Source organism: Stenella coeruleoalba (assembly GCF_951394435.1).
Source record: "Stenella coeruleoalba genome assembly, chromosome: 20".
Lineage (NCBI taxonomy): Eukaryota > Metazoa > Chordata > Mammalia > Artiodactyla > Delphinidae > Stenella > Stenella coeruleoalba.
The window spans coordinates 56002222-56030145 of record NC_137166.1 but is presented as its reverse complement, the minus strand read 5'-3'; the positions used below and the strand labels follow the sequence as shown (position 1 = coordinate 56030145).

The 27924-nt window shown below is 43.0% G+C and overlaps 1 protein-coding gene and 1 pseudogene across 5 annotated transcripts; both read left to right on the top strand.

The window, feature by feature from the left end:
• Positions 1-27837, top strand: RFPL4A (ret finger protein like 4A). Of its 4 annotated transcripts, none has more exons than XR_013825227.1 (7): positions 1-169; positions 4078-4370; positions 7729-10812; positions 11572-11684; positions 27080-27167; positions 27445-27614; positions 27825-27837. XR_013825227.1 is itself a non-coding variant. In XM_079906812.1 (3 exons), the coding sequence occupies exons 1-3, from the start codon at positions 75-77 to the stop codon at positions 8280-8282; spliced, it is 969 nt and encodes a 322-aa protein (XP_079762938.1). In that variant the 5' UTR covers positions 10-74; the 3' UTR covers positions 8283-10891. The 4 variants fall into 4 exon arrangements, 1 of the variants encoding a protein (XP_079762938.1); XR_013825228.1 differs by having other exon boundaries at positions 10-169; positions 7702-10812; XR_013825229.1 differs by lacking the exons at positions 27080-27167; positions 27445-27614; positions 27825-27837 and having other exon boundaries at positions 10-169; positions 7702-10812; positions 11572-13371.
• On the top strand, positions 21529-22808 carry LOC307179256 (vomeronasal type-1 receptor 4-like; annotated as a pseudogene). Its single transcript has one exon. The product of its transcript is annotated as a vomeronasal type-1 receptor 4-like (transcript).
• Positions 27838-27924: the final 87 nt, after the last annotated feature.

Below are 27924 nucleotides of genomic sequence, written 5' to 3'. Positions count from 1 at the left end.
AAAAAAATCTCACTAATGCCAGAATTAAATCACAACCTGATTGGAGTAATGAAGAGAGGCAGGACGGGAGTGAGATGGGAGGGGCCGCCTCTAAGAAAAAGCCCCTTTCGGTGGATCTCACTCCAGAACTGAGCAGTCAGGGGAAGCAGCTGGACCTCGTTGAGCAGAGGTGAGCCTGTCTTATGGGATTTTGTTTTTACTTCTCAATTTTCTACAAAAGGCAAATATAAGAAAGCAAGCTGGGCTTCCCTGGTGGCGCAGTGGTTGGGAGTCCGCCTGCCGATGCAGGGGACGCGGGCCCGGGAGGATCCCGCATACCGCGGAGCGGCTGGGCCCGTGGGCCCGTGGGCCGTGGCCGCTGGGCCTGCGCGTCCGGAGCCTGTGCTCCGCAACGGGAGGGGTCACAGCAGTGAGAGGCCCGCGTATCACAAAAAAAAAAAAAAAAGAAAGCAAGGTATCAGGAATGGAGTGATTTATTAATTCAGCAAGTGTTATCTGAGGCCAACTCAACCCAAGCACAGCATGTGCACCTGGAGGCACAAGGGCCTCTGATGGGAGAATAGGCAGAACTTAGATGTTCAATACTCGGGTTGGAGAAATAATAACATCTTCATTATCCTGAGTCTAATCAGGGCTTGGCAGACTCTGTGAGAGATGAATGAAGTTTCAGCCACAGACTTATTCCACCTCTCAAGTTCTGCTGTGAGTTTTTGCCACATGCAGGTTGGACAGGTGGGGAGTTGGAGGGTGTGTGGGTCTAGACCAGCGCTGTCCAGGAGAAATACAAGGTGACCCACAGATGTGATTATAATTCATTTCCTAGTATCCACATAAACAAAGGAGAATCAAACTAATCAATTTTAAAAGGCAAAATATAATCATTGCAACATCAGCTTTCTTATTTTAAAAGACAAACTAATCTTTATTTACTTGCATTGACACTAACATCCTCATTACAATTATTTTTTAGTGAAGAATAGTTGATTTTCAATATTGTGTTACTTTGAGGTACAGCATAGTGATTCAGTATTTTTGCAGATTATTCTCCATTATAGGTTATTACAAGATAATGGGTGTATATCCCTGTATACAATATATCCTTGTTGTTTTATAAGTTTTACGTATAGTGATTTCTATCTGTTAATCGCATAGCACTGCCCTCCACCCTGCCCTCTCCCCTTTGGTTACCACACAATTGTTTTCTATATCTGCAAGCCTGTTTCTATTTTGCATAAACATTCATTTGTATTATTTTTTACATTCCACATATAAGTGCTATACAGTATATGTCTTTCTCTGTCTGACGTATTTCACTATGCATAATAATCTCTAGGTCCATTGACATTAATGCAAATGGAAGTATTTTACTTTTTTTTATGGTTGAGTGGATTCCATTATATTAGATATATTCACATCTTCTTAATCCAATCATCTGTTGATGGGCACTTAGGTTGCACCCATGTCTTGGCTATTTTAAATAATGCTGCTATTAACATTGGTGTGCATGTATCTTTTCAAATTAGAGTTTTCATTTTTTCTGGATATATGCCCAGGAGGGGGGTCGCTGCATCATATGGTAGCTCTATTTTTAGTTTTTTAAGGAACCTCCATACTGTTCTCCACAGTGGCTGCACCAATTTACATTCCCACTAACAGTGTACAAGTATTGTCTTTTCTCCACATCCTCTCCAACATTTGTTATTTGTAGACTTTTTGGTTATGGCCATTCTGACTGGTGTTAAGGTGATATCTTGTTGCAGTTTTGATTTTCATTTCTCTGATTAGCAATGTTGAGCATCTTTTCATGTTCTGGATGGCCATCTGTATGTCTTCTTTGGAAAGTATCTATTCAGATCATCTGCCCATTTTTGATTGGGTTTTTTTGGTTTTTGATATTGAGTTATATAACTTGCATATTTTAGATATTAACCCCTTGTCAGTTGCATCAGTTACAAACGGTTTCTCCCATTCCTTATGTTGTCTTTTCATTTTGTTGATGGTTTCCTTTGCTGTACAAAAGCTTTTAAGTTTAATTAGGTCCCATTTCTTTATTTTTGCTTTTATTTCTTTTGCCTTGGGAAACTGATCCAAGAAAATGTTGCTACAATTTATGTCAAAGAATGTTCTGCCTGTGTTCAATTCTAGGAGTTTTATGGTTTCAGGTCTTATATTCAAGTCTTTAAAGCATTTTGAATTTATTTTTGTGTATGGTGTGAGGGAATGTTCTAATCTCATTGTTTTACATGCAGCTGTCTAGTTTTCCCAGCACCACTTGTTGAAGAGACTGTCTTTTTTCTATTGTATATTCCTTCCTCCTTTGTAGTAGATTAACTGGCCAGGGGTGTGTAGGTCTTTTTCTGGGCTCTCTATTTTGCTCCATTGATCTCTGTATCTGTTTTTGTGCCAGTACCATGGTGTTTTTATTACTGTAGCTTTGTAGTATAGTCTGAAGTCTGGGAGGGTTATGTCCCCAGCGTTATCTTTTTTCTCAAGATTGCTTTTGCAATTTCAGGTCTTTTATAGTTCCATAAAATTTTAGAATTATATGTTCTAGTTCTGTGAAAAGTATCAAGGGTATTTTATAAAGATTTCATTAAATCTGTAGGTTGCATTTAGTAATATGGCCATTTTAATAATATTAATTCTTGCAGTCCAAGAGCTTTGGTTATCTTGCCATTCCTTTGAATCACCTTCAATTTCCTTCATCAGTGTTTTATAGTTTTCAGAGTATAGGTCTGTCACCTCCTTGGTTAAGATTATTACCAGGTGTTTTGTTTTGCTGTTAATAATTCTTTTTTTCTTTCTTTTTTTTAAATTGAAGTATAGTTGATTTACAGTGTTGTGTTAGTTTCAGGTGTGCAGCAAAGTGATGCAGTTATACATACGTATATATCTATTTTTTTCAGATTCTTTTCCCTTATAGGTTATTACAGAATATTGAGTATAGTTCCCTGTGCTATGCAGTAGGTCCTTGTTGGTTATCGATTTTATATATAGTAGTGCGTATATGTTAATCCCAAATTCCTATTTTATCCCTCCCCCCCTTTCCCCTTTGATAACCATAAGTTTGTTTTCTATGTTTGTGGGTCTATTTCTATTTTGTATATAAGTTCATTAATACTATTTTCCCCCAGGTATTTTTTTTTCCCCCCAGGTATTTTTTTGATGGATTTTAAATGGGATTTTTTTTTTTACTTCCTCTTCCTGATAGTTCATTATTAGTGTATAAACACACAACAGATTCCTGTATATTAATCTTGTATCCTACAACTTTGCTGAATTCATATGAGTTTTGACGTAGAGACTTTGTTTCTTTATACAGAGTATCATGTCATCTGCAAATCGTGACAGTTTAACTACATTCCTGCCAATTTGAATGCCTTTTATTTCTTTTTCCTGTCTAATTGCTATCGCTATGACTACCAATACTATGATAAATAGAGTGGTAAGAGCGGGCATCCTTGTCTTGTTCCTGAATTTAGAGGAAAGGCTTTCAGCTTTTCACCACTGAGTATTATGTTGGTTGTAGATTGGTTGTAAATGAGCTTTATTATGTGAGTTATGTTCCCTCTATAGCCTGTTGATGAGGGTTTTTATCAGGAACGGATGTTGAATCTTGTGAAATGCTTTTTCTGCATCTATTGAGATGATCATGTGATTTTTATCTTCCTTATAATCAACTTTTGAAAGTTCTCAAGGAGATCGTTTATGTTGTCTTTTTCTAATCATGTCTTCCAAACTGAGTGTGCATCTGACACTTATAACACCTTTCAATATGGATGAGGCCCACCTCAGTAGCCATACATGGCTGGTGGACACCATATCTGACAGCTCAGGTGTAGCATAAACCCTCTCACCACCTAAATTATACCCCAAGGATGAATCATGTCCTTCATTCCAAACAGCCTTTCAAAAATCAGAACTTTGGGGCTATGAGTCATTTATATTTGTACTTATGTCTTCATTACATAGTAATAATGATTTCAAATCGCTATGCATGTAAAGATAAAAGTGACCCAGGGAATAGTATCGATTCAACTCATGGAAATTCCAATCTCATGTGCATTTTTCCCATAGAGGACCCATGGCTGAACACTTTAAGGAAGCAAGTCAATGTATGGTTTGCCTGAATTATCTTGAAAACCCCATGTACCTGAAATGTGGATATGTCTGCTGCTTCCGGTGTCTCGATTCACTGCAGAAGGACGTTGATGGGGGTGGTTTATTGTGCCCCAACTGCTCTGTGGTCTCACAGAAGAATGACCTCAGGCGCGCTCTCAAGCTCGGAGCTCTGGTTTCAAAGGTTAAGGAGTTAGAGCCCCAGCTGAGAGCTGTTCTCCAGATGAACCCAAGGATGCGGAAGTTCCAAGGTAAGACATCTATACAAACTGTCAACCCATAAAGGGCCCTGGAAAAAGCACCTGTTCAAAAGCTCTCCACTAAATAAGGGCACTAGCTGAATTCTGGCACCTGAAATTTCTATTCTTTCCAAGAAACCGTTGTTCTCACCTGTAAGTATAGATAAGAACTATCTGTTGACTTTATAAAAATTTGTATTGGAGTATAGTTGATTTACAATGTTGTGTTAGTTTCAGGTGTACAGCAAAGTGAATCAGTTATACATTTACACATATCCACTCTTTTTTAGATTCTTTTCTCATGTAGGTCGTTACAGAGTATTGAGTAGAGTTCCCTGTGCTATACAGTAGGTCCTTATTAGTTGTCTGTTTTATATATAGTAGTGTGTATGTGTCAATCCCAATCTCCCAATTTATCCCTCCCCCGCTTCCCCCATCTGTAGATTTTTTTTTACATCTTTATTGGAGTATAATTGCTTTACAATGGTGTGTTAGTTTCTGCTTTATAACAAAGTGAATCAGTTATACATATACATATGTTCCCATATCTCTTCTCTCTTGCGTCTCCCTCCCTCCCACCCTCCCTATCCCACCCCTCTAGGTGGTCACAAAGCACCGAGCTGATCTCCCTGTGCTATGCGGCTGCTTCCCACTAGCTATCTATTTTACATTTGGTAGTGTATATATGTCCATGCCACTCTCTCACTTTTTCACAGCTTACCCTTCCCCCTCCCCATATCCTCAAGTCCATTCTCTAGTAGGTCTGTGTCTTTATTCCTGCCTTACCCCTAGGTTCTTCATGACATTTTTTTTTCTTAGATTCCATATATATGTGTTAGCACACGGTATTTGTCTTTTTCTTTCTGACTTACTTCACTCTGTGTGACAGACTCTAGGTCCATCCACCTCACTACAAATAACTCAATTTCGTTTCTTTTTATGGTTGAGTAATATTCCATTGTATATATGTGCCACATCTTCTTTATCCAGTCATCTGTCGATGGACACTTAGGTTGCTTCCATGTCCTGGCTATTGTAAATAGAGCTGCAATGAACATTTTGGTACATGACTCTCTGTGAATTATGCTTTTCTCAGGGTATATGCCCAGTAGTGGGATTGCTGGGTCATATGGTAGTTCTGTTTGTAGCTTTTTAAGGAATCTCCATACTGTTCTCCATAGTGGCTGTGCCAATTCACATTCCCACCAGCAGTGCAAGAGTGTTCTACCTGTAGATTTTTAAGAAAAGATAATATTCAGGCCATGCCCTAGTCCTGTGCTATCCAATATTAGATACATTGGAATATTTCCAGTGGCCACTGGCAGCTCCTGATCCCTTGAAACGTGGCGATTGCCACAAGCAGAAATCAGATTTGGATATATTGGAGGATACGGAATGTATTATTAAAATCAATTATACCTGATGGTTATTTTTAAACATGTGAGAAAATTTAAAATCCACACGGGGCTCTCATTGCGTTTCTTTGGGTGGCACCGCAACACAACATGGTTTTTCAAATTTGAGGATGTATGAGTTCCCTGACCATCCAGTTTAAATGTAGCTTCTTCTTCTTGAACGCTGGGCTGACCTGAGAATCTGGATTTCTGACTTGAGCTCCGGTGGTGCTGCTAGAGCAGGTTCATGGCCCACACTTTGAGTAACAGGCCCCTGCATCTAGTGAATCTGAACTCTTCAGGTAGCGAGGCCCAGAGATATGCACTGTTTAAAAGCCCCAGGTGGGGCTTCCCTGGTGGCGCAGTGGTTGAGAGTCCGCCTGCCGATGCAGGGGACACGGGTTCGTGCCCCGGGCCGGGAAGATCCCACATGCTGCGGAGCGGCTGTGCCCGTGAGCCATGGCCGCTGAGCCTGCGCGTCCGGAGCCTGTTGCTCCGCAACGGGAGAGGCCACAACTGTGAGAGGCCCGCGTACCGCACAAAAAAAAAAAAAAAAAAAAAAAAAGCCCCAGGTGATTCTATGCACAGTGAGTATGGACAAGGAATACTTAGAGCACAAGCCCCCCAGGGAAAAGGATGGTAAAAGTGCATGCGGTCGTGACTGTAGGTTTCAATCCTGTTGCCGAGTCTGGACCTGAGCACTGCAGCCTGTGCTTCACTCCCTGCCCTGGACCTAAGATGCCCAATTCAGGCTCAGAATTCTGAGCAAAGGGGAATTATCACAGCTTAGCTGCGTGTCTAATTCGGGATGCTAGGACAGACCTCCCAGGCTCATTGGAGAGCGCCACAGTCTCATCCTGTCGCCCATTCCCTGCCTCCTACGATGGGTCCTTGGGTGTGAACGGGGTGTGATGATTGTGCGATGATACACAATCCAGCCAGCAGTGTCATCGGGAAAGTAACCGCTTGTTTTACTTCTTGAGTGAGTTTCCGTCTTGCTCCCTGCAACCCTGTATTTATGATGGTGGAACCTGTCACAGAAACTTGACAAGCCTTCACAATTTCTCTCCAATGGTCAGGAAGTCTGAGCAACTCCCAAAGAACCATGTTATAAGGGAGCCAAGTGAAGTCATTGGCCTTTGGTCCAGAGGGTTTATTTCTGGGGCTCCTGGGGCTCTATGCACATGGTCACATTAGGACAGGCAGGTCTATGCACCCATCCTCATCACAGGGTTAGTTGGAGATGTTGCCAAAACACATAGTACTTCTCCAGTTTACCTGGCCCGTGAGCACTGCCCCATCCAGTTCTGGGTCTAAGTTGCTACAAGATCCCAGCACATCCTTAGCCATGTCTATGGGAATCCCTTCCTCTATCTTGACTTCCAGAGTTAACCCATCTCATCCAAAGACTCCTAGCAGGTTTTCTTTGTATTTTTCTATAGCTCCAGAGAATGAAAAAGAACTGGAATGCAGTTGCCTATTTGACAACTCTAAACAAAGAAAGTAGATGCAAAAAGAAGAAAAAAAAATTACCTTACTATTTCAAAATTATTCTGCAATATATAAAATCACCATCATTCAAATGTATGTTTGATGTCTATATTTTGACAGTCTATGTCAACTGGAAAGTTTTGAGAAAAATCAACACCCATGGACTCTTTTTTTCATGTATATCATGTACTGAAGAGAAGAAATAATATTTTAATCAAATAATCCAATTAGTGTAAAGAAAACACCAGTATGAATCAGAAAGACTAGTTCCATTTTAATCACTCATTCTATACATGGAATTGGATCTAATCCAGGTCAGGGAATCTTCCCCAGGAACCTTCTGCTTAGGAAAGAAGCGTAGAGTTAAAGAAGTGAAAGTGAGTGAAACATTTGGAACTTTTCAGAAGCCGTGGATTGTAGTGTCTAGAGTATGTAATTGCTTATTTTTCTTTCCACAGTGGATGTGACCTTGGATGTTGACACAGCCAACAAGTACCTCGTCATTTCTGAGGACCTGAAAACTGTCCGTTGTGGGTTTTTCAAGCAGAAGAAGAGGTCCCGACCTGAGAGATTCAGCCGTACAACTTGTGTCCTGGGATTCCCTCTGTTCACCTCTGGCCGCCATTACTGGGAGGTGGACTTGGGGTCCAGCCAAGACTGGGACGTGGGCGTTTGCAAAGAATCTGTGCGTCGACGAGGGAAGACTCAACTGGCTCCAGATCTTGGCTTCTGGACTGTGAGTTTGAGAAATGGAGATGTCTTCTCTGCCCACACTGTGCCTTCCGCTGTTCTCAAGGTGAGCCCCAGGTTACACCGAGTGGGGATTTTCCTGGATATGAATATCGGAATTGTTTCCTTTTATCACGTGGGTGATGGATCCCATATTTTTACGTTCACTAAAGTTTCTGCTGGGGAGCCACTGCGTCCATTTTTTTCTCCTGCATATCCGACTGAGGATGATCAAAGCTTCCTAAGAATCTGTCCTTTGATGAGTCTAGGCACTGACGGTCCTCTGTGGAATCCAGGGCAAAGCAAGTGAAACTCTGACTATGGAAACATGGATAGGAAATTCTTGTGTACACATAGCTGGGGATGGGAATGTTCCTCTTTGCTACACATATGGTACAGATGTGTAGCAGAAAGTTATGGAACAATTCACGAATCCTTAACACAAATTGTATTAGGGAAAATTACATTTCCAGAATGAGTGTTATGGACTTGTTTATTTCTGTTCCAATTATTATGTTCTTTCAGATCAATTTCCAAATGTTTTCTTTTAATTTCCTGGAAGCTTAACTTAGTGCATGATGGAGATTATAAACTAAATAAATTATAATAATTATAAACGAAATAAAGTTCATTTGTGACTCTACAGATGCATTTTTCTACATATTATGGAAATAAGACATGTTTCAACAGTAAAAAAAAAAAAGTGTGCACGTATTCAGTTTCACTCAACAACTGAGAAACACACGTTCATTTCAAGTGCACCTTGAACTCTACGGGCCGTATTCCATTTCTGTTGGACGTTGCCTGTCATGCTCCAAACCCTTCTACCCCCAGCTGGACCCATCTGGCTATGGCAGGAGGCCTTGCAGAACCTGAGAAGTTGATTTAGTCAACGGGAGACATTCACCGTCTTATGCAACATGTGAAGCCGTGACGATAAAGAAAAGGAAATCCTGTCATTCCTCCAGCTTTTGTGTAAAAATCAAAGTCAGTTTACTTCTCTCAGGACAGAGTATTCAGTCCATTGCCCCTAAATGCACACACACTGCCTGGCGCAGAGATGGCCTCAGACAACACTTGCTGAATTCATAAACGTCTCCATTCTGCAGACCTTGTCTCTCAAATACGCCTTTTGGAGAAATCTGAGACGTGAAGAAGAAATTCCATCAGGGTGGACTCGCCTCAAGTCCACTAGGCTCTCCTGTGGCCTCCACCTGCTTGCACTGATCACGCAGCTCTGGAGTGAGATTCCCCTGCAGGGGCTTTTATTGGAGACGGTTCCCATTTCCTCCTTATTCACATTCCACCTCCCCTCCTTTAATCCAGTCAAATTTTGATTTATTTCTGGAATATGTGACATTTTATTGAAGATAGGGAGGTGACCACAAACAAAGGAAAACACTTTATCCTGAGAGTCATTTTATTTCTGTTAATAGTGCTGAAATCACTTTCTAGGTCTTAGATGGAGCTGCTCCTACTTAGCGGTACCAGGTCAGCAAACTGAATCTAATGTAGTTCTTGTCTCCCTGTAAGTGCTCCGCTGGATCATACACAGAACGTATCCAGTCAGCCAATCTCTAATAGCCAAGCCACCTCTGGATGCTGTGATAATTTCCTTGCTTCTTTTCGCCCAAACAACCTTTTGTATGTGGCCCCAGCCAATCAAATATTTTCCATTTTTTACTTCCTTGTTTTTTATTCTTTATTCTATTAAAGCCTCCTGCTCCTTCTGCCCTATTTTGCAATTCTTCGAATAGGGACTGTTTCAAAAATGTTAAAGCTTATAACCTAAAATACTTCCTTTAATCATTTTTAACCATATAGATGAAATATCGTTTTACTCTCATTCTGAGGTAGATCTGGACTATTATGACTGTTGATGACATTTGGACAAGGAAGGAAATGTTGACACCTGCTACAAAATGGGTGAACCTTGAACATATTATGCTAAGTGAAATGGAGCCCATCTAAAAAGAAAAATACACTATGATTCCACTTATAAGACACTTAAGGAGTCCAATTTATAAAGACAAAGAGTGATGGTTGCCATTTTAATGCTCATTTGGCCCCAGATTTGAGCAGTGTAAGATCCATAAAGCTAAAACAGCCCTCCAAAAATGTTGTAGGCTCATCTTGTACTGGTCCTGATGCAGTCCTGTCATCAGTTACCACAGACAACATAAAGATGGGTGTGACTGGGTTCCAATAAAGCCCTCCAATAATTGTTCCAATAAAAGGCATCACCTTCCCATGGAAACACGTGGGCATGAGGAATACACAGTAATTCGAAGTGGGAAAGCTGACTTCAAAATGGGGTATTTTCCAGATTCAAAAAAGACCTAAGGCCCTAAATAGGAAGAACCACGGAATGTAAACTCATTGGCACCAGACTCCTGGCCAAGATGGCCCTCAGTATTGTGAGGAGATGAAAAGCTCTGAAGAGCACACCCAACTGAAAATATAGTAAAAGGCACTGATGCACCCGAGTGCCCCTTTAATGCCCGAGGACAGCTTTGGCTCTGAACCATTGATTTTCCTCAGGGAACGCAGAAAACTTTTTTCACCTGCTGTCTGGCTGCTCATTAGGATCTTCTTTAACTGATTAATCAGCTGAGGATGATGATGATGATTAGCGCTGGGGCTAAAACTGGCTCCTCAGGGGAGACGCCCCCCACGCTCCATGCAGGCAGTGTGGCCGAGACAGCAGATGATGGGATGGTGGCGTCTCTGTGGGGAGAGCAGGTCTGCGGACCGTGTCCCTGTAAGTGCAGACTCAAGAGCCTCTGACCCATCCTGATCGACGCTTCCCGGCACAGAGCTTTGCAGCAGAGACCAGGCAGGTGAGTGCTTCCTTATGTTCAGTCTCAGGGAGAAAACAAACGGGAGAGAGGAAGGCTCCAACACGAGAGGACCTTGAAGCTGTGTTTGTGCACTAACATTGGGCAGGACGTATGCTGACCTTGCCTCACTCTGAGCAAACAAACCCATAATCTGGTTGGATGGAGCTGTGATCTAGGGAGCATAGGCTGGGGTTTCTAGTGGGGTCATATGAGGATTCACTGGACGTGAACTTCAAGTCAGGACTTTTGCTAAGAAAAGTTTTAAAATGAGATTCATTGGGGCTACAGTAAAACCTAGCATCCTGGAGTGCCAGAGAATTTGCTGGTAATTATAATTCAGAGGAGAGCTCAGAATAAATAAACTTCTGTATTTCCTCCCTCAGTTGTTGGAGATGCTGTGGAATAGGGGTAGGTGAGGCTCCCAGGAAGATCCCTGTGTCCAGACACTGTGGGCTGAGTATCTATTAGTCAATAAGGAGAATAGGACTTGTCTTCACCTAGCTCTCAACGTATTAGGAAGACAGGAAAAAGGAGTATAAAATCGACAACAAAAGTATGAGTTTTGTTTTGAGACTGAAAGAGTGCCTTGGTCACAGTGATTGAGGATGGCCATCAGGTGCCTATGAGCAGGTGAAATCAGCTGGGCTGGCGTCGGAGGAGGAGTGAGGCAATTGAAGTGATGAGAGAGGGGAATTCCAGGAAGGGAGGAGAACGTGAATTGCTGTGATGAAAGTAAAACGTGATTCTTGCTTTTTTAAGGGAAATAAATTCAGCTGGACTTAGTGAGAGAAAGGAGGAGAGGACCATATAGGTGCGAAATGCAATCAGTTTCCTGACCCTGAATGTTATCATCCCTCACATTCCTGCCAGTGGTAAGTAATGAAATGAATGTTTTCTCTTCGGAAAACCAACTCTTGGTTTCGTTGATCTTTTCTATTGTTCCTCTGGTTTCTGTTTCACTTATTTCTGCTCTGGTCTTTGTTATTTACTTCCTTCTGCTAACTTTGGGCTTAGTTTGTTCTTTTTAGTTTTGTGATGTATAAAGTTTGAGCGCTTTTCTTTTGAAGAAAATGTTACTTTTATTTTTAAATTTTAGGAAAATTCTTCTCATTATCAGTAATTAGAAATTACTTATTTCAGTCATTAGAGACAATGCATGTAATATAACGTTATACTGCTACCCACAGAACCTTAATCTTATTTAGAAAAGTTAGCATTACTGTGACTTTTTTCTTCCTGGAATCCTTTTCAGAAAACTGATTAATTCCCTCGAAGGATGTTTTGTATTATACTGACTAATTCGTGTTATGCTGAAAAACTACATTTCAAGAAAATGTTCGTAGTTGAAAATAATCCCAGCTATTACTGTACTGCTCAGTTGTATCCGGTATATTCTTGTTATGCTGTAGGTCTCCAGAACTTTTCCGTCTTTACAAAGCTGATCTCTATACCCTTTAAAAAACAAGTTGTTCTTTTTCTCTCTCCCCAGCCACTGGTATCCACCATTTTACGTTGATGTTCTATATATACCTGACGACCTTAGGTACCACATGTGTGTGGAATTCCAAAGCATTTGTGTGTGTGATGGGCTTATATCACTGGCATATTGTCCTCAAGTTTCAACCATGTCGTTTCATGTGACAGGAGTTCCCTTTAAAGGCTGAATAATATTTCACTGAGGGTTTACACCATATTTTATTTACCCATTCATCTGAAGATCAACATTTGGGTTGTTTCTGCCTCTTCACTATTGGAAATAGTGCTGCTGTGAACGTGTGTTTGCAAATGTCTCTTCAAGTATTTGCTTTCTATTATTTTGGATATGTACCTGGTATTTGGATGACTTGGTCGTATGGTAGTTCTAGTTTCGATTTTTTGAGGATCTGCCGTATGTTTCCTGTAGTGGTTGCTGCATTTTATAAACTTAGCAACAGTGCACAAGTGTTTGAATTTCTCCTCATCCTCAAAAACGGTTGTTATTTTCTGGGTTTTTTCAAGAGTAATTATATTAATTTGGGTAAGATGATATCTTATTTTGGTTCCCTTTTGCATTTCCCTAAAGATTTAGTAATCTTAAGCACCTTCTCATATTCTGGTTGGCCATTTGTGTATCATCTTTAGAGAAGTGTCTATTTAAAGTCGTTTGCTCATTTGTTAATCAGATTATTTGTTTTTAGTTAAGTTGCAGGAGTTCTTTACATATTTTAGATATTAACACCTTATCAGATATATGATAAGTTATATTTCCCTCTGTTGATTGTATCCTTTGATTCATAGCAGTTTTGAGTTTGATGTAGTCTCATTTGTCTATTTTTGCTTTTGCTGCCTGTGCTTTTCATGTCATATCCAAGAAATCGATTTTAAATCCAACATCAAGAATTTTCCAGCTATTATTTTCTTATAGGGGTTTGACAGTTTGGCACTGTGTGTTTAGACTTTTAATATATTTTGAATTAATTTTGTATATGGTGTAAGTGTCCAGCTTCTTCATTATGTATGTGGATATCCAACTAGCCCAGCATTATTTGTTGAAGAGACTCTATTTCACCACTGAGAGATATGGGCACCCTAGTCGAAAATCATTTGCTCGTATAAATGCAGTGGGGTATCTCTGGGGTCCCTAGTCTTCTCCATTGGCCTGTATATCTGTCTTGCTCTCAGTACCACATTGTTTTCATTAATAATTTTTTGCGGTAAGTTTTGAAATTAGGAATTGTAAGACCACAAACTTCGTTCTTTTGTAAGATTGCTTTGAACATTCAAGGGTCCCTTGAAATTCCTTATGAATTTTAAGGTAGATTTTTCTATTTCTGAACAAAAAAATGTTGGGATTTTAATAGGATTTGCACAGAATCTGTAAATAGCTTTAGACAGTATTGACATCTTAACAATACTAAGGGCTTCCCTGGTGGCACAGTTGTTAAGAATCCGTCTGCCAGTTCAGGAAGCACAGGTTCGAGCCCTGGTCTGGGAAGATCCCACATGCCGTGGGGCAACTAAGCCCGTGCGCTACAACTACTGAGCCTGTGCTCTAGAGCCTGCGCGCCACAACTACTGAGCCCTCGTGCCACAACTACTGAAGCCCGCACACCTAGAGCCCATGCTCCGCAACAAAGAGAAGCCACTGCAATGAGAAGCACGCGCACCGCAACGAAGAGTAGCCCCCGCTCACCGCAACTAGAGAAAGCCTACACACGGCAGAGAAGACCCAAAGCAGCCAAAAATAAAAATAAATAAATTTTTTTAAAAATTAAAAAAAAACAACAATAGTAAGTCCTCCAATCCATGAATACAGGATGTCTTTCCATGTATTTGTGTTTTCTTTAGTGTTTTCCATCAATGTTTTTAAATTTTCAGTGTACAAGTCTTTCTCTTCCTTGGTTAGGTTTATTCCTCAGAATTTAATCTTTTGATGGTATTGTAAATGGAATTCTTTTTTTTTAAATTTTATTTATTTATGGCTGTGTTGGGTCTTCGTTTCTGTGTGAGGGCTTTCTCTAGTTGTGGCAAGCGGGGGCCACTCTTCATCGCAGTGCGTGGGCCTCTCACTATCGCGGCCCCTCTTGTTGCAGAGCGCAGGCTCCAGACGCGCAGGCTCAGTAATCATGGCTCACGGGCCTAGTTGCTCCGTGGCACGTGGAATCTTCCCAGACCAGGGCTTGAACCTGTGTCCCCTGCACTGGCAGGCAGATTCTCAATCACTGCGCCACCAGGGAAGCCCTGTAAATGGAATTCTTAATTTCCTTTACATGTTGTTCATTTAACCTAAAGTTTTATATTTTTATAAAACTTCCTTGTTTCATTAATTTATAAAAGGCAGCCTCCTGTTTCAGATTCTCCTATTTCCTAGATCCAGAACACCATCACCTAGAGGTGCCTGGCATCCTCATTTTCGTTTCTCTTCCTTTCCTTCCACTCATTGATGTGGGTATTCTCTAAGTCATCTGGTGTGTTTCTGCATTTCTCTCAGAAGGAATTAATCTGTGAGTAAGTGTTTTCAGTGTGTCCATGAGAGGACGGAGCCTCTTGCATTGCCATCATGGTGACATCACCCAATACATTCTCTTTTTTTTAACATCTTTATTGGAGTATAATTGCTTTACAATGTTGTGTTAGTTTCTGCTGTATAACAAAGTGAATGAGCTATATGTATTCATATATCCCCATATCCCCTCCCTCTTATGTCTCCCTCCCACCCTCCCTATCCCACCCCTGTAGGTGGTCACAAAGCACCGAGCTGAGCTCCCTGTGCTATGTGGCTGCTTCCCACTAGCTATCTCTTTTACATTTGGTAGTGTAGATATGTCCATGCCACTCTCTCACTTCATCCCAGCTTACCCTTCCCCCTCCCCACGTCCTCAAGTCCATTCTCTACGTCTGCATCTTTATTCCTGTCCTGCCCCTAGGTTCATCAGAACTTTTTTTTTTTTTTTAGATTCCATATATATGTTAGCATATGGTATTTGTTTTTCTCTTTCTGACTTACTTCACTCTGTATGACAGACTCTAGGTCTATCCACCTCACTACAAATAACTCAATTTCATTGTTTTTTATGGCTGAGTAATATTCCATTGTATATATGTGCCACATCTTCTTTACCCATTCATCTGTTGATGGACACTTAGGTTGCTTCCATGTCCTGGCTATTGTAAATAGCGCTGCAATGAACATTGTGGTACATGACTTTTTTTTTTAATTTATTTTTGGCTGCATTGGGTCTTCGTTGCTTCTTTCAGGCTTTCTCTAGTTGCGGTGAGCGGGGGCTACTCTTCTTTGTGGTGTGCTGGCTTCTCATTGCAGTGGCTTCTCTTCTTGCAGAACACGGCCTCTAGGCACTCGGGCTTCAGTAGTTTTGGCTCGCAGGTTCTAGAGCGCAGCCTCAGTAGTTGTGGCACACAGGCCTTGTTGCTCCGTGGCATGTGGGATCTTCCCAGACCAGGGCTCGGACCCGTGTCCCCTGCATTGGCAGGCAGATTCTTAACCACTGTGCCACCAGGGAAGTCCCCCTGACTCTTTTTGAATTATGGTTTTCTCAGGGTATATGCCCAGTAGTGGGATTGCTGGGTCGTATGGTAGTTCTATTTTTAGTTTTTTGAGGAACCTCCATACTGTTCTCCATAGAGGCTGTATCAATTTACATTCCCACCAACAGTGCGAGAGGGTTCCCTTTTCTCCACACCCTCTCCAGCATTTATTGTTTGTAGATTTTTTGATGATGGCCATTCTGACCAGTGTGAGATGATACTTCATTGTAGTTTTGATTTGCATTTCTCTAATGATTAATGATATTGAGCATCCTTTCATGTGTTTGTTGGCCATCTGTATATCTTCTTTGGAGAAATGTCTATTTAGGTCTTCTGCCCATTTTTGGATTGGGTTGTTTGTTTTTTTGATATTGAGCTGCATGAGCTGCTTGTATATTTTGGAGATTAATCCTTTGTCAGTTGCTTCATTTGCAAATATTTTCTCCCATTCTGAGGGTTGTCTTTTCGTCCTGTTTATGGTTTCCTTTGCTGTGCAAAAGCTTTGAAGTTTCCTAAGGTCCCATTTGTTTATTTTTGTTTTTATTTCCATGTCTCTAGGAGGTGGGTCAAAAAGGATCTTCCTGTGATTTATGTCATAGAGTGTTCTGCCTATGTTTTCCTCTAAGAATTTTATAGTGTCTGGCCTTACATTTAGGTCTTTTAACCATTTTGAGTTTATTTTTGTGTATGGCATTAGGGAGTGTTCTAATTTCATTCTTTTACATGTAGTTGTCCAGTTTTCCCAGCACCACTTACTAAAGAGGTTGTCTTTCCTCCGTTGTATATTCTTGCCTCCTTTATCAAAGATAAGGTGATCATATGTGTGTGGGTTTATCTCTGGGCTTTCTATCCTGTTCCATTGATCTATATTTCTGTTTTTGTGCCAGTACCATACTTTCTTTTCTTCCATTTTTCTTTCTCAATATTGCTTTGGCTGTTTGGGGTCTTTTGTGTTTCCATACAAATTGTGAAATTTTTTGTCCTAGTTCTGTGAAAAAAGGCCATCGGTAGTTTGATAGGGATTGCATTGAATCTGTAGATTGCTTTGGGTAGTATAGTCGTTTTCACAATGTTGATTCTTCCAGTCCAAAAACATGGTATATCGCTCCATCTGTTTGTATCATCTTTAATTTCTTTCATCAGTGTCTTATAATTTTCTGCATACAGGTCTTCTGTCTCCTTAGGTAGGTTTATTCCTAGGGTATTTTATTCTTTTTGTTGCAATGGTAAATGGGAGTGTTTCCTTAATTTCTCTTTCAGATTTTTCATCATTAGTGTATAGGAATGCAAGAGATTTCTGTGCATTAATTTTGTATCCTGCTACTTTACCAAATTCATTGATGAGCTCTAGTAGTTTTCTGGTGGCATCTTTAGGATTCTCTATGTATAGTATCATGTCATCTGCAAACAGTGACAGTTTTACTTCTTCTTTTCCAATTTGGATTCCTTTTATTTCTTGTTCTTCTCTGATTGCTATGGCTAAAACTTCCAAAACTATGTTGAAAAATAGTGGTGAGAGTGGGCAACCTCGTCTTCTTCCTGGTCTTAGTTGAAATGGTTTCAGTTTTCACCACTGAGAATGATGTTGGCTGTGGGTTTGTCATATATGTCCTTTATTATGTTGAGGAAAGTTCCCTCTATGCCTACTTTCTGGAGGGTTTTTATCATAAATGGGTGTTGACTTTTGTCGAAAGCTTTTTCTGCATCTATTGAGATGATCATATGGTTTTTCTCCTTCAATTTGTTAACATGGTTTATCACATTGATTTGTGTATATTGAAGAATCTTTGCATTCTTGTGATAAACCCCACTTGATCATGGTATATGATCCTTTTACTGTGCTGTTGGATTCTGTTTGCTAGTATTTTGTTGAGGATTTTTGCATCTGTGTTCATCAGTGATATTGGCCTGTAGTTTTCTTTCTTTGTGACATCTTTTTCTGGTTTTGGTATCAGGGTGATGGTGGCCTTGTATAATGAGTTTGGGAGTGTTCCTCCCTCTGCTATATTTTGGAAGAATTTGAGAAGGATAGGTGTTAGCTCTTCTCTAAATGTTTGATAGAATTCGCCTGTGAAGCCATCTGGTCCTGGGCTTTTGTTTGTTGGAAGACTTCAGATCACAGATTCAATTTCTGTGCTTGTGATTGGTCTGTTTATGTTTTCTATTTCTTCCTGGTTCAGTCTCAGAAGGTTGTGCTTTTCTAAGAATTTGTCCATTTCTTCTAGGCTGTCCATTTTATTGGCATAGGGTTGCTTGTAGTAATCTCTCATGATCCTTTGTATTTCTGCAGTGTCAGTTGTTACTTCTCCTTTTCATTTCTAATTCTATTGATTTGAGTCTTCTCCTTTTTTTTCTTGATGAGTCTGGCTCATGATTTATCAATTTTGTTTATCTTCTCAAAGAACCAGCTTTTAGTTTTATTGATCTTTGCTATTGTTTCCTTCATTTCTTTTTCATTTATTTCTGATCTGATCTTTATGATTTCTTTCCTTCTGTTAACTTTGGGGGTTTTTTGTTCTTCTTTCTCTAATTGCTTTAGGTGTAAGGTTAGGTTGTTTATTCGAGATGTTTCTTGTTTCTTAAGGTGAGCTTGTATTGCTATAAACTTCCCTCTTAGAACTGCTCTTGCTGCATTCCATAGGTTTTGGGTTGTCGTGTTTTCATTGTCATTTGTTTCTAGGTATTTTTTTATTTCTTCTTTGATTTTTTCAGTGATCTCTTGGTTATTTAGTAGTGTATTGTTTAGCTTCCATGTGTTTGTATGTTTTACAGAATTTTTCCTGTAATTGATATCTAGTCTCATAGCATTGTGGTCAGAAAAGATACTTGATACGATTTCAGTTTTCTTAAATTGACCAAGGCTTGATTTGTGACCCAAGTTATGATTTACCCTGGAGAATGTTCCATGAGCACTTGAGACAAAAGTGTAATCTGCTGTTTTTGGATGGAATGTCCTATAAATGTCAGTTAAGTCCATGTTGTTTAATGTATCATTTAAAGCTTGTGTTTCCTTATTTATTTTCAATTTGGATCATCTGTCCATTGGTGAAAGTGGGGTGTTAAAGTCCCCTACTATGAATGTGTTACTGTCAATTTCCCCTTTTATGGCTGTTAGCATTTGCCTTATATACTGAGGTGCTCCTGTATTGGGTGCATAAATATTTACAATTGTTGTATCTTCTTCTTCTTGGATTGATCCCTTGGTCATTATGTAGTGTCCTTCATTGTCTCTTGTAACAGTCTTTGTTTTAAAGACTATTCTGTCTGATATGAGAATTGCTATTCCAGCTTTCTTTTGATTTCCATTTGCACGCAATATCTTTTTCCATCCCCTCACTTTTAGTCTGCATGTGTCCCTAGGTCTGAAGTGGGTCTCTTGTAGACAGCATATGTATGGGTCTTGTTTTTGTATCCATTCAGCCCGTCTGTCTTTTGGTTGGAGAATTTAATCCATTTACATTTAAGGTGGTTATCGATATTTATCTTCCTATTACCATTTTCTTAATTGTTTTGGGTTTGTTATTGTAAGTCTTTTCCTTCTCTTGTGTTTTCTGCCTAGAGAACTTCCTTTAGCATTTGTTGTAGAGCTGGTTTGGTGGTGATGAATTCTCTTAGCTTTTGCTTGTCTGTGAGGTTTTTAATTTCTCCGTTGAATCTGAATGAGATCCTTGCTGGCTAGAGTAATCTTGGTTGTAGGTTTTCCCCTTTCATCACTTTAAATATGTCCGGCCACTCCCTTCTGACCTGCAGAGTTTCTGCTGAAAGATCAGCTCTTAACCTTATGGGGATTCCCTTGTACATTGTTTGTTGCTTTTCCCTTGCTGCTTTTAATATTTTTTCTTTGTGTTTAATTTTTGGTAGGTTGATTAATATGTGTCTTGGCATGTTTCTCCTTGGATTTATCCTGTATGGTACTCTCTGTGCTTCCTGGAGTTGATTGACTACTCCCTTACCCATATTAGGGAAGTTTTCAACTTTAATATCTTCAAATATTTTCTCAGTCCCTTTTTTTTTTTCTCTTCTTCTTCTGGGACCTCTATAATTCAAATATTGGTGCATTTAATGTTGTCCCAGAGGTCTCTGAGATTGTCCTCAATTCTTTTCATTCTTTTTTTCTTTATTCTGCTCTGTGGTAGTTATTTCCACTATTTTATCTTCCAGGTCACTTATCCATTCTTCTGCCTCAGTTTTTCTGCTATTGATTCCTTCTGGAGAATTTTTAATTTCATTTATTGTGTTGTTCATCATTGTTTGTTTGCTCTTTAGTTCTTCTAAGTCCTTGTTAAACGTTTCTTGTATTTTCTCCATTCTAGTTCCAAGATTTTGGATCATCTTTACTGTCGTTACTCTGAATTCTTTTTCAGGTAGACTGCCTATTTCCTCTTCATTTGTTTGGTCTGATGGGTTTTTACCTTGCTCCTTCATCTGCTGTGTATTTCTCTGTCTTCTCATTTTGCTTAACTTACTGTGTTTGGGGTCTCCATTTCACAGGCTGCAGGTTCATAGTTCCCATTGTTTTTGGTGTCTGCCTCCAGTGGGTAAGCTTGGTTCAGTGGGTTGTGTAGGCTTCCTGGTGGAGGGGACTAGTGCCTGTGTTCTGGTGGATGAAGCTGGATCTTGTCTTTCTGGTGGGCAGGACCGGGTCTGGTGGTGTGTTTGGGGGTACCTGTGACCTTATTATGATTTTAGGCAGGCTGTCTACTAATGGGTGAGGTTGTGTTCCTGTCTTGCTAGTTGTTTGGCATGGAGTGTCCAGCACTGTAGCTTGCTGGTCATTGAGGGGAGCTCGGTCTTAGTGTTGAGATGGAGATCTCTGGGAGAGCTTTCACCGTTTGATATTACATGGGGCCGGGAGGTCTCTGGTGGACCAGTGTCTGGAGTTCTGCTCTCCCACCTCAGAGGCTCAGGCCTGACACCCGGCCAGAGCACCAAGACCTGTTCTTTAGGAATTCTGGGGTATTTCTGTTCTTTGTTTTCTTTCTTTCAGGTATGTTTTTTTTCTCACTTAGTTGCAGTGAAATTTCCAGGAATGAAGCAATAGGCAGGTGAATGGTCTCCAATTCGAAGCCAGGCATTTGTCAAGCTCTTGCTAGTTCTTGTTTTCCTGGCTTCCCTGGAGGGAGAACCAGGAGGTGGTGCTGGGCTCTGTCCCTACTGCTTCCCCATGCAGACTGGTGCACACACGTCCTCTCTCTTGGAGGGGCAGCCTGTGAACACACGTCCCAGTCTGGGGGCATGTAGGGCCGTGGTATGGACCGTCTGTGTAGTTCTCACTCTGTCCGGTCTGCCATAGATCGGCTGCTTCACCCTCTCCTGACAGCCTCAAATGCTTCCCTTCCAGTTATGAAGGGATCTTTATAGTCCTTTCTGGAGTCCAAGGTCTTCTGCTAGTTTTCAGCCGGTGTTCTGTGAGAACTGTTGCATCTATAGATGTATTCCTGCTGCAAGTGTAGAGAGAGAGGAACTCCATGTCCACCTACTCCTCTTCCATCTTGAATCCCGATACATTCTTGAAATATTCAGGATGATCATGAATTCTAAGAGGGGTAGAGTACGTTCTTTGTCTCCTGTCAATTATTCATGTACTCAGTACATTTTATTTAACACCTATTATGTGTCAACAGTGCTGTTGAACAAGACAGACATGGTTCCTAAGTTCATGGACCTTACATGAAGGGGGAGAACAGGACATATTGATACAGGTGAAGAGTAATAAATACAAAATAATAATGGTGAAAGTTATAACTGATGTCAGGTGTATGTTCTCCAGGTAAAGCCATTTCTCTGGAGTATGATGGTGTCTTTCTTTCTCAGGAGAAGAAAAGAGTGAGAATCCCTTCCCAATGTTGGTTATGTAAGAAGGCTGCTGATGTCAGCGCCAGCACAGCCTCCTTTCTGCTTCAGGCCACTTTGAAGCCCTCTCCATGTCTTTTCAGAAAGATGTCCTAAGAACTGCAAACCAGGCAGCTCTGAAAAACCATGTATCTTATACAGATAGCGGTTGGGTCTCCGGCCAATGTCATCATTTTCTTCCACAGCGTCTCTCCAATCTTGCTTGGCCACAAGCAGAGGCCCACCCGCATGGCTGTGGCTAATTTCCTGGTTCTTCTCTCCTCTGGGATTCCCCACAAAGTGGCAGCTTTTGTTTCAAGGAACTCCCTGTCCAGTCTTGGGTGTAAATTTGTATATTATATAAAGAGAGTGGCTCGCAGCACCACCCTGTGCTCCACCTGTATCCTGAGCACCTATCAGTCCTTCACCCTCATCCCCAGGGGAGGGGAGGGGAGTGGGTGATGCTCAGAAGTAGAGCCCCCAAGGTCAGTGGTCCTTCCTGTTGCACCTGCTGGATGCTGAGGGTCTTAATGAATATCTTTGTTTCTGTGACAGTCACTGGTCCACAGTACATGGGAAATGAAACCGACAACCAAGGGTAGTGGCTCTGTTCATCCTCAAGTCCCTTTGCAGACATTGTCATCCTGTGGTCCATCTCTGATGCCATGTTTATTGGCCTTATGATCTGGTCCAGTGGCTACATGGTGCTTCTCCTGCACAGACACCACAGGAGAGTGTGCAGTATATTCACACCCCCACTGGCTACCACAAATGTCCCCCGGAGACCAGAGCCACCCACACCATCCTAATGCTGGTGGTCACCTTTGTCAACTTTTACATACTAAATTCCATATTCGTTTTTTATACCACTACTTTTATAGATTCTCGTCTGTGGTTAATGCAGGACATTCATATTTTGGCTTTATGTTTCCCCACTTTTACCCCCTTCCTGTTGATCCTTAGGGATCCTAGAACTCCTAGGGTCTGCTTGGGAGTTGTTGAAATCACGGTTGAAATGTTAAATGTATATGTCAGCTTCTATAACATCCACAATTACTGCATTTAGTCATCATTTACCAGTTACCCATTGTTATAAACTTTGTTATAAAACATGCATAACTTCATACTTATGATTTTAACCATCCTTAAGTGTATAATGCAGTGACATTACACACATTCACAATGCATACAGCCATTACCACTTCCTGTACCCAAGACTTGGTATCATTAAAAGAATCACTCGCCCTTCTCTCAGCCCAAAGGGCCCTCTATTCTACTCACTGTCTCTATGGATTGCCTGTTCCAGGTACTTCATATAAGTGAAGTCATATAGTATTTGTCCTTCTGCATCTGCCTTGTCTCTCTAACTGAAATGTTTTCAAAGTTGTCCCACCTTGTAGCAGATATCAAACTTTCGCTTTTATGGCTGAAATCTAGTCCATTCTATGTACATAAAAGATTTCATTTATTCATTCAGTCGCTGATGGACACTTGCGTTGTTTTCATCTTTTGGCTATTGTGAATAGTGCTGGTATGACCATGGGTGTCCAAGTATCTGTTAAATCCCCGCTTTCAGTTTTGTTGGATATATACCTAGGAGAAATTGCTGTGTCATATGGTATCTCTATGTTTAACCTTTTGAGAAATCGCCAAACTTTTCCACAGCTGCTGCAATATTTTATATTCCCACCAGCAATGAGCAAGCATTCCAGTTTCTCCACATCTTCTGCAATACTTGTTATTTTCCCTTTCTTGACTATATCCATCCTAGCAGGTGTGAGGTGGTGTCTCACTGGTTTTTTTTTTTTTTAACATCTTTACTGGAGTATAATTGCTTTACATTGTTGTGTTAGTTTCTGCTGTATAACAAAGTGAATGAGCTATACGCATACATATATCCCCATATCCCCTCCCTCTTATGTCTCCCTCCCACCCTCCCTATCCCACCCCTGTAGGTGGTCACAAAGCACCGAGCTGAGCTCCCTGTGCTATGTGGCTGCTTCCCACTAGCTATCTATTTTACATTTGGTAGTGTAGATATGTCCGTGCTACTCTCTCACTTCGTCCCAGTTTACCCTTCCCCCTCCCCACGTTCTCAAGTCCATTCTCTATGTCTGCGTCTTTATTCCCGTCCTGCCCCTAGGTTCTTCAGAACCTTTTTTTTTTTTTTTTAGATTCCATATATACGTGTTAGCATATGGTATTTTGTTTTTCTCTGACTTACTTCACTCTATGACAGACTCTAGGTCCATCCACCTCACTACAAATAACTCAATCTTGTTTCTTTTTATGGCTGAGTAATATTCCATTGTATATGTGTGCCACATCTTTATCCATTCATCTGTCGATGGACACTTGGGTTGCTTCCATGTCCTGGCTATTGTAAATAGTGGTGCAATGAACATTGTCTCACTGCGTTTTGATTTGCACTTCCCCAATGGCTAATGATGTTGAGCATCTTTTCAAGTATTTACTGGCAGTTTATCTTTGGAAAAATGTCTATTCAAGTCCTTGCACGTTTTTGTATGGGGTTGGTTTTTTAAATGTATTTATATTTTATTTTTGGCTGCACTGGGTCTTTGCTACTGTGCATGGGCTTTCTCTAGTTGCGGCGAGCGGGGGCTACTCTTTGTTGCGGTGCGCAGGCTTGTCATTGCGGTGGCTTCTCTTGTTGTGGAGCATGGGCTCTAGGCACCTGGGCTTCAGTAGTTGTGGCACATGGGCTTAGTTGCTCCAGTGTGGGATCCTCCCAGACCAGGGCTCAAACCCGTGTCCTCTACATTGGCAGGTGGATTCTTAACCACTGCACCACCAGGGAAGTCCCAACCCTGGGGTTGGTTTTGTTGTTAGTTTTTCAGAGTATTTTATATATTTTGGATATTAAATCCTTTTCAGTATAAGATTCACAAATATTTTCTACCAGTCAGTAGTTTGCTGCTATGGGAGGGGTGGGGGTGGGGGGGCGCAGTTCTTTAGAGACTGGTGAGTCTGTCGCTGCAGGTGTGCCACCCAGGGAAAGGGGATATGAGTGGAGATTAAACTACACCCATCATGGTACCATTTTTAGTATTTGTCTTCTGTTTAATTCACATTCTCAAATAATCGTCATTTGCCTTTATAATGATTGAAGTTAATGAGGCTTAATCAGGTTTGCCTGCGTGATTGAAGTGAGGCGATTTGAAGTCATCAGTTGGAACATTCCGAAAGGCAACAGGGAAGCAATTCTGCCATAGTCCTATCGTGAACCTCTCCCCCATTGTTTATTCCCCTTTGAATGTGTCGGGTTAACTGCTACACGGTCCCCTCCCCCCCCATATATGCACTAACACCAAACTGTTCCCAGCCAGGGTACAATTATCATTTTAAAATTCTCCAGGGGAAGGGGCTGCGAGGGGGTGTGTAGATGAAACTAGATCTCCTGGATGTAAACGATGGTTGAGGGCAGACACGAGTTCCCCAGCTGGGGGGGGGGGGGGGGGCAAGTGATGACCCTGTTATCTACAGTTTTGTGTGCTTGAAAACGTCCATTAAAATCGTATTTTAAGGAGCAAACGTTAAATAGTACTCTTGGAAATTATAAGTGTTCGAACGGAAGTAAACTGATGTGGATGAAACAAAGAATTTGCCCTAGAAGTAGAATAAGAGCAGGAAGACACACTCAATAGGAAACGAAAGACAGCAAAAAGAACTTGCTGAAAAGCTCTTGGGAAACCTATGGTTGTCCCGGGGGCTGGGGGCCCTGTGGGCTTTCAGCTGGTATGGCTGGTGGGCACTAGAATTCCCGCAAGGCACAAGGAGCTGCTGGGAGCAAGCTTTTCCTCAGTCAGGTAGTAAATACTCTAGGCCGGAGGGTCTCTACGACACCTATTCAGCGCTGCCCTAGAGGACGGGTGTGGCTGCATGCCAGTAAAACTCTACACAGCGAGCGTCCCTTCCCACCCTCCAACCGCAGGGCGCAGACCCCTGAATTGGGGCATCAGCTGACGTGTGTGGGTTTCACTCCCGCACAGTAAAGGTCTGGTTACACCGACTCAAAGCAGGAATGAGGGCGTTGGTTCCAGTGTGGCAGGAGACGGACGGGCGTTCTGCAGAGAGCAGACCGTTCTGAAAAGTATTTCTGCTTTAAAGGAAACGGGGGGCAAAGGCAGAGTCTGGCTGAGGCCGAGTCTGGGCCTGAACTGGAGTTTCCGTGTGAGAAAAATTAAGACGGGGTGAGACTGAAACCCTGTGAGCTTGTGCAGCGCAGGGCGGTCAGTACGGACGTGCACCTGCGTGAGAAGGGGGCATCTGCAGGGGCAGGTGAGAGGGAGGGTGCAGGTGAGTGTGGGGACGTGCTGAGGGCGTACGTGCAGACGGGCCAGGAGACCAGGGTGCCTGGGAGAGGAAGCGTGTCCAGCGCTGGCGCCCAGCGGCCCTGCGTCGCCTCCGCGCCCGCCGCCCTCGGTCTCTGGCGCCACCTGCTGGCCACAGGCCCACAAGCCGCTCCCCGATCCTAAATCAGAACAGCCCTGGGTGGGGGCTTGTCCCTTCAAACCCCTGGACACAGACGCCTGGTTGCAGGCGCACGCACAACGGCCCGGGCGGCGGGCGTGAACCACCAGGAAGGGACGAGTCACTACAGACCAAACGCTCGGGCCTACGAGGCGGGCGCCCTCAGGCGGCAGCTCCCACTGAGAGTTGGTGGCCGGAACACTCTGGAAAGCGTGATACACGAGGAGACCCAAGGTTCTGGAGCTCCTGTGTACTTCACGCTGTAAGGAATGAAAAGGAGGACGCCCGGGAGGTGATGCTGCCTCATGGGCATGTGGCTGCCCGGGTTGTGGTGGTTTCTCCTCGTTTTGACAAATAAGGAAACCACCAGAAAGACTGCAGTCTGTAACCTTTAACCCTTCCACTAGCGTAACTGAAGTCCCACATTCCCGTCATTGCCTTCCTCTGCATTTTTTAAGAGGTGGCGGGCAGGCTCTGCGGCATCACGCCCAGTGAACACAGAGGGTCTGGAGGGGGAGGGTCCTCGGGGACCCCAGGGGCTGGAACAGGAGGGCTCAGGAGCCCGAGTCAGGAGCAGGGATCAGGATGGCCCCCAAGGATGGTACCCCTGCCCTTGGCAACTGCCCCACTGCCCCCCCCCGGGCCACCTCCCAACTCCCACAGTCCAGGTGGCCAGGAGCCCGCCCCCCACACCACGTAAGCCCAAGAGAGACAGCACCTTGAGTCCCGAACCAACCGACTGGACCGAGTTCCCTGGGCCCCGTCCTCCTTGGGGAAGGGTGGTGGTCCCCTCTTCCATCTATCCGGACCCCACAAAGCTCCAATCACCACAGGTGCGCAGGAGGGAGCCTGACCTGACCAGTCCAGGGCCACTGATTCTAACCCCCGCCTCTGACCTGTACACTCGCTCCTGTTCTAGGACCCATCGGGGCCACCGTGCCACAGCCGTGTCTGAGGTTCCCCAGTCACCCCCCCACACCGTGGGAAGTGGGCGCCACTGGAGGCAGGTCAGTGCAGGCCAGCCTGGGCACACCCTCTGGCCCCCGGTGGTCTGCATGTACCTGTGCCCTCGCTCGCCCCATGCCAGGGCACCTCCTGGGAAAGAACAAAGGCCAGTTGGTCCCATGGTGCCCGGCCCATGGGATGGGCCCCTGAGCCAGCTGTTAAAGGGAATCACTTCAGGAAGAAACCGGGGCGGGGACCTGACCCCACGAGCCTGGAGGGAGCCCCCGTCACCCAGCTGGGACTACAGGGCCTGGACCAGGCGACGCTTGCTGCTCCTAGGGGCGACAGTGGCTTCACCCTGCCAGCTGGCCTGCAGACCCCCTGGGGCCCAGCCAAGAGAACAAACAGGCAGGAGACACCTGTGGTCTCCGAGCTCAGCCAGCAGCAGCCGACGCGGGTCTCCAGCGGTGCCATGCTGGGCACAGGAGGATGGCTGGAGCGTGTCTGAGGTGTGTCAAGTGCGTGCCGCCTCGGTAAGGACTCCCCCGTCCTCACCGACAACTCATGAGCCCTGGACCCCAACCTCAACGTGCTGTCCACTGGCACAGCCCAGGGCCCCGTCAGCTCTCCAGAGGGACTCCTGACCCTCATAAGGGTGACTGTCTGGCCCTGAGTGGGCCACAGCTCCATCAGGACTCAGTGCCCCCTCCTTCCCTCAGCACAGAACCCAACGGCACCCAGAGGGTCAGGGAAATCAAGGCTTCCACGAGGCGCCAGCTCCCAACTGCCCCCAGGAGGCCCATGGGTTCGGAGCCCTGG